Below are 13,998 nucleotides of genomic sequence, written 5' to 3'. Positions count from 1 at the left end.
TGTGAACCAGGCTGGCCTCAAACTCAGAGATCCGCCTGCCTCTGCCTCCCGAGTGCTGGGGTGAAAGGTGTGTGCCACCACCGCCTGACTGACTCTTTCTTGACATTTGGTTTCCTCTTCTCCCTCCATCTATTCTGTTGCTCTTCCTTCTCTCTTCTTCCTCCTCTCTCCCTCCCTCCCTCTCTCTCCCTCCATCCAGTTTACTGTGTTGCCCTGTCTGAAATTATCTTGTAGTCTGGGTTTCCTGAGGAGCCTGGGACTACAGGTATGTGTTACTGTACCCAGATAAAAGAGACTTCTTAAAATTTCTCCAGCTATGAAATAGTTTCAGGTCCCTGGTGGAGTTGTCAAGATGAGATTGAACTGTGTGCAAAAAAATGGCCATCATGATGAGTAGCATGCAATGCTGGTTCAACCAGACACTAACTTCCTTTCCTCTTTGACTATCACAACATTAGTTACCCCAGTGGTATAATACCTGATAAAATGACAAGTCAACTCTGTGAGATGCTAAAGGCATAAAGATAAGTAAGACTCATGTTTGGTTCTTGTATGCTGCCCACCCTAAGTAAAAAAAACCAAAAAACAAAAAACAAAAAACAAAACCAGCTCAAAGTCTGCTGGAAGATGCAGGCACAAACCAAAATGTTATCATGGGCTGGCAAGATAGCTCAGCCTGTAAAGTCACTTGAAGTCGAGCCTGACAACCTGAGTTCAATGCCTGGGATCTCCATGGTGGAAGGAGAGAATTGACTCCCACAGGTGTCTTCTGACTTTCATGTGTGTACTGTGGCATGGGTGGCCCCACACAGATGTAAAATAAAATAGTCATCATAAAGCAGATATATTTGATGAAATGTAAAAAGGTATACACAGAGTACCATGGGGGTCACACAGGAGGGAGCCTCTAGCCTTTTTTTTTTTAAAGAAGAAATAAGAAATGGGGAAGAATTGCCAAGGATGGGTTGGGGCTTGGGAAACGACACTCATTTGTGACACTTAGCTCATCGAGAGCTTTGAACTAAATAAAAATCCTGAGAATCAGGGACTTTCTGACCTGCTGCTGCTTCTCCAGGGTGCAGGATAGAACACTTTGAAGTTCTCTTAATGGGAATCCCCAAGAGGGACAATTACTGTCCTATGTCCTCCTGAAACCTTTTCTGAGGTAATCATCTGTGGTGACTGGGAAGGTCACTACAGCAAGACAATCTCTCTAGAAAACCATTTACAAACTACTGTTTACTCTGGGCTCACTTATCTCCTTCTAAAAGTGCCTGCAGCCCTCCTACTCCCCACCCCCCACTCGGTAAAGGGAGTACCTAACCCTAACCGATGTTGTCTCTAGAAGTGTCTGTTTTGTATGGTTGCCATTCCCAGGCCTGGCAAATAAGTGTTGTATGTTCTTCATCCATCTGTGGTCAGTGTATCTCAGTGATGGCAAGACAACTCTTTAGAGGCAGAGAAGGAAAAGAAATTCCCTTTCACTCCTGCAAATGCTTTGCTGGGGAAGCAGAAGAGGAGAAAGTGGCTGTGGAAAAAGTAGAGAAAACAGAACGAGTCAAGAGGTCCAGAGCCTGGGAAGAAAGAAAGGATGTGATGTCGTTTGGGGAAGCAAACCGAAATGCCAGGAATGAAAGGCAGACCGTGCAGGCCTTCCTACGCTGTCTCTGGGAGTCTGTCTTTCATCTCAGGCTTTAGTGGACCTGTTCAGAGGCAGGTTCTGACTAGTGGTATGAGCTAGGGCCTGAGGCCTGCATCCCTACCAAGTTCCCGTGTGGTGAGGGAATAACTGGTCTAAGGACCGTATAGTAAGTAGCAGGACTCAACAGATTCCAGTAAAGGAGAATGATCTGCCAGATTTAATTACCAGGCTGCAGAGTAGAGACAGACTGGTGTGGCATGTACTTTTAAAAGTCATAACAAGCAGGGTGTTGGTGGCGCACACTTTTAATCCCAGCACTCGGGAGGCAGAGGCGGATCTCTCTGAGTTCAAGGCCAGCCTGGTCTACAGAGTGAGTTCCAGGACAGGCTCCAAAACAATACAGAGAAACCTTGTCTCGAAACTAACAAACAAAAAAGTCTTAACAAACTGTGAAACTCACAAAGTTGTTAATGGCGTGATAGCAGACTGTAGACACGCAAGCACCATAGGGATTGTATGGCTGAAGTCTTGTGTGTGTGAATATGTTCATATGTGACAGTGTGTGCAAGTCAGAGTATAACCTCAGCTAGCAGCCCTCACTTTGTACTGTGGCTGAGACTGGGTCTTTTGCTTGCTGTTGTATAATCCAGGCTAACTCGGCCCAGAACTTCCCAGGGTTCCTGTGGCTCTATCTGCTATTCAGGGATTATAGACAAATGCTACCATGTCTGTTTTTCATGTGGGTCCTGGATATTTAGGCACTTTACCCACTGGGCCATTTTGTTGGCCCAAGGGCAGTTTTTTTGGGGGTGGGTTAGATTTTTAAATTTCAGGTGTGTGACATTTTACTTGCATGTATGTTTGTGTACTGTGTGAACACCTAATACCTGAGGAGACCAGAAGACAGCACTGGATCCCCTAGAACTGGAGTTAGGAGTTAAGGATGCTGAAAGTCAACGTGTGGATGCCGGGCCCCCTGCACGGGTTGCAAGTGCTCCTCACTGAGCCGTTCCTCACTGAGCCATCCCTCGAGAACCCAACGACAGCTCTTAAAGGCAAGGCAGCTCCTTGGTGTAAAACTGGCAGGCTTTGCTTTTGGTTTTTGGACAAGGTTTCTCTGTGTAGCCTTAGCTGTTCTTGTTATTCCGGAACTCGATCTGTACACCAGGCTGGCCTCGAACTCACAGAGATCTACCTGCCTCTGCCTCCTGAGTGCTGGGATTAAAGACGTGCGCCACCACCGCCGCTGCCACCACCACTTAATGCTGGCAGATACTTTGAGAGCCAAATTTGTTAGTTTTTATGAGATTAAGGAGGAAAAAGGCTGGGCCTGGTGGTGCATGCCTTTAACCCCAGCACTTAGGAGGCAGAGGCAGGTAGATCTCTGTGAGTTCCAGGACAGCTGAGACTACCCTGTGTGTGTGTGTGTGTGTGTGTGTGTGTGTGTGTGTGTGTGTCTGTGTCTGTGTCTGCAATAGTCTGTATTTAGTCACTGGGAATTACAGAGGCTGTGGTTTTCTGTTGCAAGCCAAGTTAGAAACACTGTCACAATGCCACATCACGCGGATGTTTTACATTCCATGTGCCCCTTTTTTCCATCTAAGTTTTGGAAACAATGTCAGAAGGGCAGATTTTACTGTGGCTAAATAGGTCAATGCTCACTTGTTCTTGAGTGTTCTAAACTTCTTTGTGTGCACAGGAGTGGTTGTGAATGTTTTAATTTTCTTTTACATTTGTTTATCTAATGTGTGGGTGTTTTGCCTGCATGGAAGTCTGTTCATCATGTGCACACCTGGTGCCCTCGAAGGCCAGATGAGGGCATCGGATGCCTGGACAGATGATTGTGAGCTACCGTATGGATGCTGGAACCTGAACCCAGGTCTTCTGGAAGAGTAGCCAGTGCCTTAACCACTGAGACATCTCTCCACTCTCTATAAGAGTATTTTGATGGAGCAAATGACAAGGGAAAAAGGAGTTAATATAACTCAGGCAGGTCCTGCAGTCACCGAGTAGTTAAGGATGGCCTTCAACTGATTCTCTTGCCTCTCCCTCCCAAGTGGTGAGTTTGCAGGTGTGCACAACCCAGCTTTCAGAGACCTGTTAGCTACCTGCAATACTTTGGGTCTGTGCTTCCAGATAACAGCAGAACAGGGAAGGACACACAGCTGCTCTCAGTGTGTCCCAGAAGAAAAGTAAGGTTGTTGGGTGAAACCACTTCAGGAGTTAACAAAGCAAGGACAAGATGGAATGTGCTGAGCTGTGATACAGACAGGATCTCACTGTGTAGCTGCAAATACATCCAGCCTGCTCCTGTAGTCACATGTCTCTTGCTTATCTACCCAACCAGTAGCTGAAACTGAGAAACAGCTGACTTTAGTCTTTCCAGGAAGTTGTGGGAAAGGAGAAGTAATAGGGGAAAAAAAGTCTTAGCCAAAAGAATGATCAAAATAATACGTCAGCAAGTTAAGTTTCAGGAAGGATGGGAGTTTTTCATTTTGGGCTCCAAATAGCTAAGGAAAACATGATGTGACTAGCTGGCCATCTTTAAATGAGAATTTGAAGTCCTAAAAAGGTTTACAAATTCAGGAATAGAACTCCCCCCAAAAAGGCTTTTTAAGGACTACTGAGCTGGTCTGCTTTTAATCCCAGAACTTGGGAGGCAGAGGCAGACAGATTGCCTATAACAAAGCTGCACCTTAGTGAGTTCCAGGACAGCTAGGGCTATATCGAGAGACACTGTCTTAAAAAAAAACAACAAAACCAGATGGGTGTTGGTGGTGCACACCTTTGATCCCAGCACTCTGGAGGCAAAGGCTGGTGGATCTCTATGAGTTTGAGGCCAGCCTGGTCTACAAGCAAGTTCCAGGACAGCCAGAGAAACCCTGTTTCAAAAAACCAAAACAAACCAAAAAACAAAAAATAAAAAAAACCAAAATATTTGCCTATAGGCAAGTCTGTAGTGCAGTTTCATAATTGCTGATTGCTATGGGGAGGACCAGCCCCTTGTGGGTAGTGCAGGCTGAGGAGGTCAGGGGGAATTAAGTCAGTAAACAGTATCCTTTCATGGCCTCTGCATGAACTCTTTCCCTGTTTGAGTTCCTGCACTAACTGCCCTAACTTTGGTGATGATTGGTGATATGTAGTGTAAGCAACATAAACTCTTTCCTCCTTCCTCCTCAATTTACTTCTGGTCATGGTTTCATTAAGCAATAACCTTAGATAACATCTATGAACATGCTTTGTTTTCTTTGTGGTGTGTGTGTGTGTGTGTGTGTTGATGGATGTGTGTAATGTGTGGATGTGTTTTTCCGTATACATGTATGTGGGTACATGTTTGCATATGCAGACAAACAGATGAAGGCAGGAAGCACTATCTGAATTTATCCTGAAGCTCAGTGATTCAGACAGCCTGACTTGTCAGTAAGCTCTGGACAGAGATCCTCCTGTCTCTACGTCTGCAATACCGGGGACATGGGCCTGACTTTTACATGGATGTTGGTGATCTACACCCAGGTTGTCATGTTTGTGCAGTGAGCACTTTCCCAGCTAAGTCATCTTTTTAGCATCCTCCCCGACTTTTTCTCTGTATTGCTTTGGAGCCTGTCCTGAAACTCTCTCTGTAGACCAGGCTAGTTTTGAACTCACAGAGATCTGTCTGCCTCTGTCCGAGTGCTGGGATTAAAGGCAATTTGTGCCTCCAATGCCAGGCCCTCCCCGACTTTTTTTGTGGCGAGTTCCAAGGAGTCACAGTGAGCCACTGCCAGCCACTCAGTGATACAGAGGTACAAAGTGACAGAATCCCTAGATGGACGAGGACAGTAGTCATGCTAGAACAGGATTCTCCTCTAATTCCAAGGGTCCTATCTGGGCTAAAGGCACTGGGAGAATTCTTTCTCCCTTTCTTTTTCTCCACGATGATGAGCGTCTCTTTTCTGACTTGGTGGTCAGGCACACTACAGAAGCTACCATTTGGTAAGAACACCCCAGAGGTGCATTGACTATTGGGGCTTCTGACTTTTCCATGAATGGGAACGGGTTTCTCTCTGCCCCCCACCCCCACCCCTCTGTGATAGTTACCCATTCTCAGTCATTGGAGTGATGGTGGCAGCAACAAGACCCCTGAGTTTCTTCTTAGGGAAGGCCATGGAGCTGCTGGAAGGTCTGGAAAACACATAGTGTCATTACTTTCATTACTCTCTTTCTTCAAGGAATGTCAATTAATGACCAAACTCCCAGGTCAAAGTTCAATCCCAAGTCAGTATTGTAAAATATGCTTACAACATAGAAACACCCAGAGCAAGTAGAAAAATGCAAAAATTTAGAGCTGAATTACATTGGTGGGGAGACGTTAAGACAAAGAGAGGGTGGCCTGGGAAAACACTGTCTGGAAGGCCTTCCATTTTAGCTACATAGAGAGCTGGGGAAACCGCAGACCTCAAGAGTAGGTAAAAACCAGCAGACCCAGGGCCAGAGCCGCAACCTCATTCTGAGGTTTCAAACACATGAGGAACTGCTATCACTTAAGCTGAATATAGTCAGAAAGAAGGTAGTCTCTCCTCCATCTTAAGGGGAAATCCCACCCAAACGCAGCACTTAAGGTTTCAATGCATCATATTAACTATCATCCAACTAACCTGTGTATCCTCTGATAGTCTAAATTTTATTTATTTTACAGCTTCTCTGAATTATTCTCTCTCTCTCTCTCTCTCCCTCCCTCCCTCCCTCCCTCCCTCCCTCCCTCCCTCCCTCCCTCCCTCCCTCCCTCTCTCTCTCTCTCTCTCTCTCTCTCTCTCTCTCTCTCTCTCTCTCTAGGGTTTCTCTGTATTGTTTTGGAGACTGTCCTGGAACTCGCTCTGTAGACCAGGCTGGCCTCGAACTCACAGAGATCCACCTGCCTCTGCCTCCCGAGTGTTGGGATTAAAGGTGTGCGCCACCAACGCCTGGCTCTTGGTCTCTTTAACATTTATTTATTGTGTATGTGTCTAGGTGTATGAGCACACACATACCACAGCACATGTGCAGAGGTCAGAGGACAACTCAGGGAATCTTTTCTTTGTGTGGAGTCTGGGAATTGAATTCTGGTTGTCAGGCTTGGCAGTGAGTTGCTGAACCTTTTTTTTTTTTTTTAAAGGCAGGGTCTTTGTAAGCCACACTGGCCTCCAATCCACTATGTAGCTGAAGGTGATCTTGAACTCCCACTCTTCCTGTTTCTCTGGGATTACTGGTGTGTGTCACCATACCCAACCTCTTCTTGTAAACTGTACATTACAGGCATGTGCCACCACACTTTTTTTTTTGTGGTTCAGGATGGAACTACGTTTTTTGCGCATGGTAGGCACTTAACCAATTACACTACACCCCAGTTAACACCTGGTTTTCAATTCATTTACAATGACTGTGTGGGAGACTGAACAAACTTTTCAGATTGATTGTACCTGATGGTGATTTCCCTGACAGGCACTCACTGTTGGAATGGGCAACCTCATTTCATTCATTCATCTGGAACTGATGGACCTTCCATCAGGCAGAGTGAACCTGTCCATGCTAATGCAGACCCAACAGAGTAAATGAACATCCTGCGAAAGAGCAATGCCTGCTGCATAGCTACAGCTCCTATAGTGATCTTAACTCAAGATACCCAGAGTGACCCGGTCATCTTAGCCTCTCAAGTTCTTCCGTTTCCCTACAAGAGAGAAGATAGAGGGTAGCTCTGGAGTCAGACTTCACGGGCCTGAGTCTTGGTTCGACCACTTATCTCTCCATACCTCTTTATCCCTCTGTAACGGGGATAATAGTAACTATATTTCATGGAGTCAAATAAATGAATAGACACAATGTGTTTGATGACTGTGGCCAGGCCTATGGTCATGTTTTCCATGAAGTCCTGTCCAACAGGGACAGTTACCTGTGTGTTCTCCCCAACACTCAGCACTTTTGTTTATTGAAGTCCTGAGTCATTTAAACTGCTATCTTCTTTCCTGGGACTTCCTTCCCCTCTCCTGCTATTCTCACGACTTACCCCATGCTACCTTTTATCTGGAGCAGTGGTCATTGACCCAGGTCCAAGAGGACCTTCATGGGGCAAGAATGTTAAAAAGATAAGGAAGCCAAGTGCTTGAGCCAGTCATCATTAAGCATCCTAGACCAAATGGTCTGCACTGGCTACCTAGACTTCCGTGTTCTGCTTCAGGCTGCATTTGGTTCACATTTAATGACAACATTCTTTAGGTTCTGATTGGCAGTCTTATGTGTCTTTGAGAGTTATTAAATTAATAACTATTCAGATGCAGTTTGAGTAGTTAAAAATGTAGGGCCTGGGCCAGGCGGTGATGGCGCACACCTTTAATCCCAGCACTCGGGAGGCAGAGGCAGGCAGATCTCTGTGAATTCGAGGCTGGGCTGGACCGACAGCCTCCAAAACAACACAGAGAAACCCTGTCTTGTAAAAACCAAAAAAAAAAAAAAAAAAAAAAAAAAGAATCAAGGAATTGGGCTGGAGAGATGGCTCAGAGGTTAAGAGTACTGACTGCTCTTCCAAAGGTTCTGAGTTCAATTCCCAGCAACCACATGGTGGCTCATAACCATCTGTAATGAGACCTGGAGTCTTATGGCCAGCAGGCATACATGTAGGCCGAACACTGTATACATAATAAACAAACAAACAAATAAATAAATCTTTAAAAAAAATCAAGGAATTGTGCAACCGAGGACCAGAACTTGGGAGGTGGAGGCAGGTGTGGCTACATAGTGGAAACCAGCTGGGTTATGTAAGATCCGGTTTCACAAACATAACATCAAAACAAAACAAAAAAGATCAGACGATTTAGGCAGGCATGGTGGCACACACCTTGGGTATTACACTGGGGAGACAGAGACAGGAAGATCTATGAGTTCCAGGACAGCCAGGGCTACATAACAAAGAAACCTTGTGAAGAGGAAAAAAAAAAAAAGATCTTGATCCTCCAAACTGAAAATTATTTAACTTCAGAATTTCCCCTGAAGAGTTGTTTTTCATTAAAACCCTTACAGAAGCTGGACATGGTGGTGCACCTCTTTAGTCCTAGGACTCAGGAGGCAGAGGCAGGTGGATCTCTGATTCGAGGCCAGCCTGGTCTAATCAACAAAGCAAGTTCCAGGATAGCCAGGGCTACACAGAGAAATCCTGTCTCTCAACAAACAAAACCAAAACACAACAGCCTCAGAGTTATAAGCAAGATATACATTTATTCCTGTCCAAGATTGCAAGTCACCTGGAGGCAGGAGGATTAATCAGTCTGAGGCCAGCTTGAGACACATAAGACCATATCAAGAAAAAGAAACACAAGCCTGGTGTAGTTTTGGGTACCATTAATCTCAACACTCAGCACTCAGGAGGCAGAGGCAATCAGAACTCTGTCAGTTCAAGGCCAGCCTAGTCTACATGGAAAGTTCTAGGACAACCAGGACTATATAGAGAGACCTTGTCTCAAGCGACCCCCCAAAAAAACCAACAAAACGACAAGCTTTCACAGTGAATAATCAACATTTTTAAAATACAAATTTGTTTTTTCTTTTTTTTTCTTTTTTGGTTTTACGAGACAGGGTTTCTCTGTATTGTTTTGGAGGCTGTTGGTCCAGCCTGGCCTGGAACTCACAGAGATCCGCCTGCCTCTGCCTCCCGAGGGCTGGGATTAAAGGCGTGCGCCACCACCGCCTGGCTTTAAAATACAAATTTTAAGATCACTTTGGGAGTGTTATGCTCTGAAATCCTTTATAGTTTAAATTAAGAGCAAATGATCACAATGTTCTCACACTCATGACTTAAAGTGAATTTGGAATGTTCTTGTTGAAACGCTGGGGAGGGAGTAGTTCCCTGGAAACCTCACAAACGTAGAAACACCAGAGCAGAGAAGCCAAAGTTCTTTTTAAAACTGCAGTTTAAAAGGGGTCCCGGGATTTGATGTAGCTCGGGGGATTTGATGTAGCTCTGAACAAGAATGACTTGAGAAATACTTGACAAACTAGAAATTCGGATATTGAGAAACACGAAAGAATCCAAAACAAAATAAAAAACCCAAAACAACAACAACAAAAAACAAGCAACCTCTCCTAAAACAAGAGATGGGTGTATTAGAGTCAATGGCTAAATCCCCTTCTGTTCAAAGACTAAATGACTCAGACAAGGGTTCCTGGAGGCCGGGCTACTCTAATCTGCTAGTGTCCCTGGCTCCAAGTTGTAGGGACACCCTCACAGTTCCTGAACTCCCCTGTCCAGCGTACCTGCCTTTGCTTCTCCTGCCGGCGTCGCTCTCACCCAGCAGATCCAGTGCACTGGGGACACTGTCTCCACTGAGCAGAGCCGAGCCGTTGCGCTTTTAATTCTAGGGCTGAGCGATCACGTGAGGCCCCTAGGGGAGCCTGGGGGTTGTAGTTCCACGTCTGGCCCCGGGGACGCTGTTCCAAGGACTTGAATCCCAAGACTGTGCACTAGTTGCTCCTCCCCGGGCGTGGCCTACGCCTGCACCTCGTGAGCACCCACCCTACTGCTCCTGGAGGTCTGGAGTTCTTCCCGCCCAGGAACTTCAAGAACGGGCCTCGGTGGAACTGGACGTGAGATTTGAGACCTTGACTCGGCTGCCCAGCTGGTACATGACTCTCCCCAGGCTGATGCTGCTGCCCCAACCCAGCACTCTCTCGTAGAAAAAAAAAGAGAAGTGAGAGGGTTTTAAGAGTAGATTATAGGTTGGTGGTTGTGCACACTTTTAATTCCTGCACTGGGAGACAGAGGCAGTTTGACGCCAAAGTGGCCTGGTCTACAAGTTCCAGGATAGCCAAGACTATACAGACAGGGCAACCAGTCCCCTGGCTTTAAACCCTGTCTGGAAAAAACAAACACAACACAACACAACACAAAACAAAAAACAATTATAGGCTGGAGAGATAGATAGCCTAGTGATTAAAAGGGCTTACTGCTCTTTCAGAGGACCAGGGTTCAATCCCCAGCAGGCACACTGAGTTTCTCTCTCCAGCACTTACACGGTGTCTCACAGCTGGCTGTTTGTTAACTTCAGTTCTAGGAGTTCTAGCGGATCCAATGCCTCCTGCATATACTCAGCCTCAAACTTAAAATTAGAGAGAGAGAGAGAGAGAGAGAGAGAGAGAGAGAGAGAGAGAGAGAGAGAGAGAGAGAGAGAGAGAACAACACAGACAGGAGGCTTTCTGCCCTGTTTCAGAGAACAACTGAAAGACCTTTGAAAGGGAAACAAGTATTTTTAATCAAAACAACCCTATGTCTCTACTTTCTGTTTTTTTTTTTTTTTTTTGATTTTCGAGACAGGGTTTCTCTGTATTGTTTTGGAGGCTATCGGTCCAGCCCAGCCTCGAACTCACAGAGATCCGCCTGCCTCTGCCTCCCGAGTGCTGGGATTAAAGGCATGTGCCACCACCACCCGGCTCTACTTTCTGGATCAAGTCTTTTTTAAAGTCTCCTGAAGTCCAATTTGACCACAAACTCTGTCTAGGATTCATTTAAGCTCCTTATCCCCTGACTCCACCTCCCTAACATTGGGACTCCAGGTGTGTGGCACTGTGGCTGGCATCAAACCCAGGGCCTCACGCATGCTACGGCATGGATGCTGATGGAGCCACATTCCCCATCCGTGCCTGGCTCTTCTCGTCTTTGTAATGCCAGGCTCTTTGCTCAGAAATCAAGAACACGGCGGTAAACAAGCTCACAGCTCCCCCCCCTGTCTGTCTCTCTCTCTCTCTCTCGGTCTCTCGGTCTCTCGGTCTCTCGGTCTCTCTCTCTCTCTCTCTCTCTCTCTCTCTCTCTCTCTCTCTCTCTCAATTTATATCTGCTGTTGCATTCCTCCTGTGAATTATATACGAATTATATACATGCAGGCTTGAAAGTTTTAGTCATTTTTTAAATTAGAAACAAGCTTGCTTCACATGTCAATCCCAGCTCCCTCTCCTTCCCCTCCCCGCATGCTTCTCCCCACCAGGCCCCCCAGTCTCCCACCCAACCCCCACTCCTATCCCCAGGGAGGGTGAGGCCCTCCCTGGAGGATCTCCAGAGTCTGTCATTTCATTCAGAGCAGAGCCTAGGCCCTCTCCCAAGAGTCCAGGCTGAGAGAGAGCATCTCTCATTGTGGGATGGGCAGTCAAAGTCCATTTGTATGCCAGGGATAAATACTACCTAAGGCCCCATAGATTGCCTAGGCCTCCTCACTGACACCCATATTCAGGGGGTCTAGATCAGTCCCATGCTGTCCCCAGCCATTAGTATGGGGTCCAAGAGCTTCCCCTTGGTCAGGTGCCCACAGCTCTCTTGGTGATGTGACTAGATCTCAATTTTCCATGAAAGGCCATGGCTGATGCTTACTATTGTATGCCGGCAAAATGTGTCCAGGTGTCCTTCTAGTTTGCAAAGTGCTTTTGACTCCATTGTAGTTCCTTGATGTGTGGGGCTTGAGAGATTATAACTAATAATCAAGCACTCTGTCAAGTGCTTTCTTTGCCTGCACCATTCCAGCTATTTGACATTTAATTTATAAAACAAACCCATGTGGTGTGCACTTAAAAAATCTTTTTTTTTTTTTTTTGGTTTTTCGAGACAGGGTTTCTCTGTATTGTTTTGGAGCCTGTCCTGGAACTCGCTCGGTAGACCAGGCTTGGTCTCGAACTCACAGAGATCCCCTGCCTCTGCCTCCCGAGTGCTGGGATTAAAGGCGTGCGCCACCAACGTGCGGCTAAAAAATCTCTTTAAAAACTGATTTATTTATTTTATTTGTATGAATGTTTTGTTTGCATATGTGTGTATGTGCATCACACATATGTCTGGTATACAAGGAAGTCAGAAGAGGGTGCCAGATGTTCTAGAACTGGAGGTACAGATGGTTGTTAGCTACCAAGTGAGTGTTGGGACTTGAACCCAGGTCCTCAAATAGAGCCATCAGTCCTCTTAATTTATGAGCCATTTCTCCTGGTCCTGTGCATTCTTAATTTTCTTTGAGACAATATCTCACGTTGTAGCTCTGACTGGGATTAAAGATATGTACTACCTGCCGGGCGTTGGTGGCGCACGCCTTTAATCCCAGCACTCAGGAGGCAGAGGCAGGCGGATCTCTGTGAGTTCGAGACCAGCCTGGTCTACAGAGCTAGTTCCAGGATAGCCTCCAAAACAATACAGAGAAACCCTGTCTCGAAAAACCAAAAAAAAAAAAAATGTGCTACCACAACCAGTTCTATATGTGTTTTTAAAATAATTTATATACTGTTAATGAAGAAGAAGAATCATTCCATATTATGACTCAGAAGCTGGGTCTGAAAGAGCTTAAGTAATGTTTCAGAAGATGGTGAGTAGTTGAGTTGTAATTTCATTGGTCTGGACATTTGTGGGTTTTTTTTTTCCTCTCCCACTGAAGTTCTAATGTCAAAACCATGGTCTTCGTCATAGTGAGAGTTTCTATTGCTGTGATGACTAAAAGGCAAGTTGGGGAGGAAAGGGTTTCTTTGGCTTACACTTCTGCATCACTGTTCATCATTGAAGGAAGTCAGGACAGGAACTCAAGTAGGACGGGAACCTGGAGGTAAAAGCTGATGCAGAGGCCATGGAGGGGTGCTGCTAACTGGCTTGTTCCTCATGGCTTGCTCAGCCTGCTTTCTTAGAGAGCCCAGGACCACCAGCCCAGGAAAGGCCCCACCCACAGTGGGCTAGCCCCTCCTGCATCAATTACTGTTTAAGAAAATGCCTTCCAGCCTGATATTATGAAAGCATTTCTTCAATTAAAGTTCCTTCCTTTCAGATAACTATAGTTTGTGTGGTAAGTTGACACAAGACTAGCCAGCATAGCCTTGTGCTTTTTTTAAAATACAGGATCTCACGTAGGACTTGCTTTGTAGACCATGTTTGATTCACCGTCTCTGTCTTCTGAGTGATAGGATTAAGAGTGTGCCTGCTTTGCTTTTTGAAAGGGTTATATATATTCTAGGTTGGCCTCTGTCACAATGACCACTTAAAACAATGACCAGTTTTAAGTGGTTCTGGGGGTGGAACTCAGGGCTTTTTACATTGTATGTAAGCACTCTACAAGATACCTCAGTGACAAAGACCCTTTAAGCCTGACAAGCCGAGTTCAGTCCCCAGGAGCCACTTGGTGGAAAAAGAAAGTTGATTCTCACAATTTGTTCTTTGTCTTACACACACACACACACACACACACACACACACACACACACACACACACACACACACTAAATGTTAAAAAATATTAGGTGCTGTAGAGATGGTTTTGTGGTTAAGAGCACTCACTGATTACTCTTCCAAAGCACCTGGGTTCCATTCCTAGGACCCACAGGGTGGCTTACAACTGTTT

The 13,998-nt window shown here is 45.7% G+C and overlaps 1 protein-coding gene across 2 annotated transcripts in view; it reads right to left on the bottom strand.

Annotated features, from left to right (window-relative positions):
• Npl (N-acetylneuraminate pyruvate lyase) overlaps nt 1-10,042 on the bottom strand; it is a 35,592-nt gene extending 25,550 nt beyond the window's left edge. The window contains exons 1-2 of one of the 2 annotated variants that reach the window (XM_040738531.1): nt 9,902-10,042; nt 5,720-5,803 (exon numbers count right to left, since the gene is read on the bottom strand). In XM_040738531.1, coding sequence (XP_040594465.1) covers nt 5,720-5,787 — 68 coding nt within the window. In that variant the 5' untranslated portion in view covers nt 5,788-5,803; nt 9,902-10,042. The remainder of the gene's footprint in view (nt 1-5,719; nt 5,804-9,901) is intronic. The other variant, XM_040738532.1, reaches the window with a different exon arrangement.
• Nucleotides 10,043-13,998: the final 3,956 nt, after the last annotated feature.

The sequence above is a fragment of the Mesocricetus auratus genome, unplaced genomic scaffold, assembly GCF_017639785.1.
Source record: "Mesocricetus auratus isolate SY011 unplaced genomic scaffold, BCM_Maur_2.0 Super-Scaffold_100676, whole genome shotgun sequence".
Taxonomy (NCBI): Eukaryota; Metazoa; Chordata; class Mammalia; order Rodentia; family Cricetidae; genus Mesocricetus; species Mesocricetus auratus.
The sequence above is the reverse complement of the archived record's forward strand: the minus strand, read 5'-3'. Positions and strand labels throughout refer to the sequence as shown.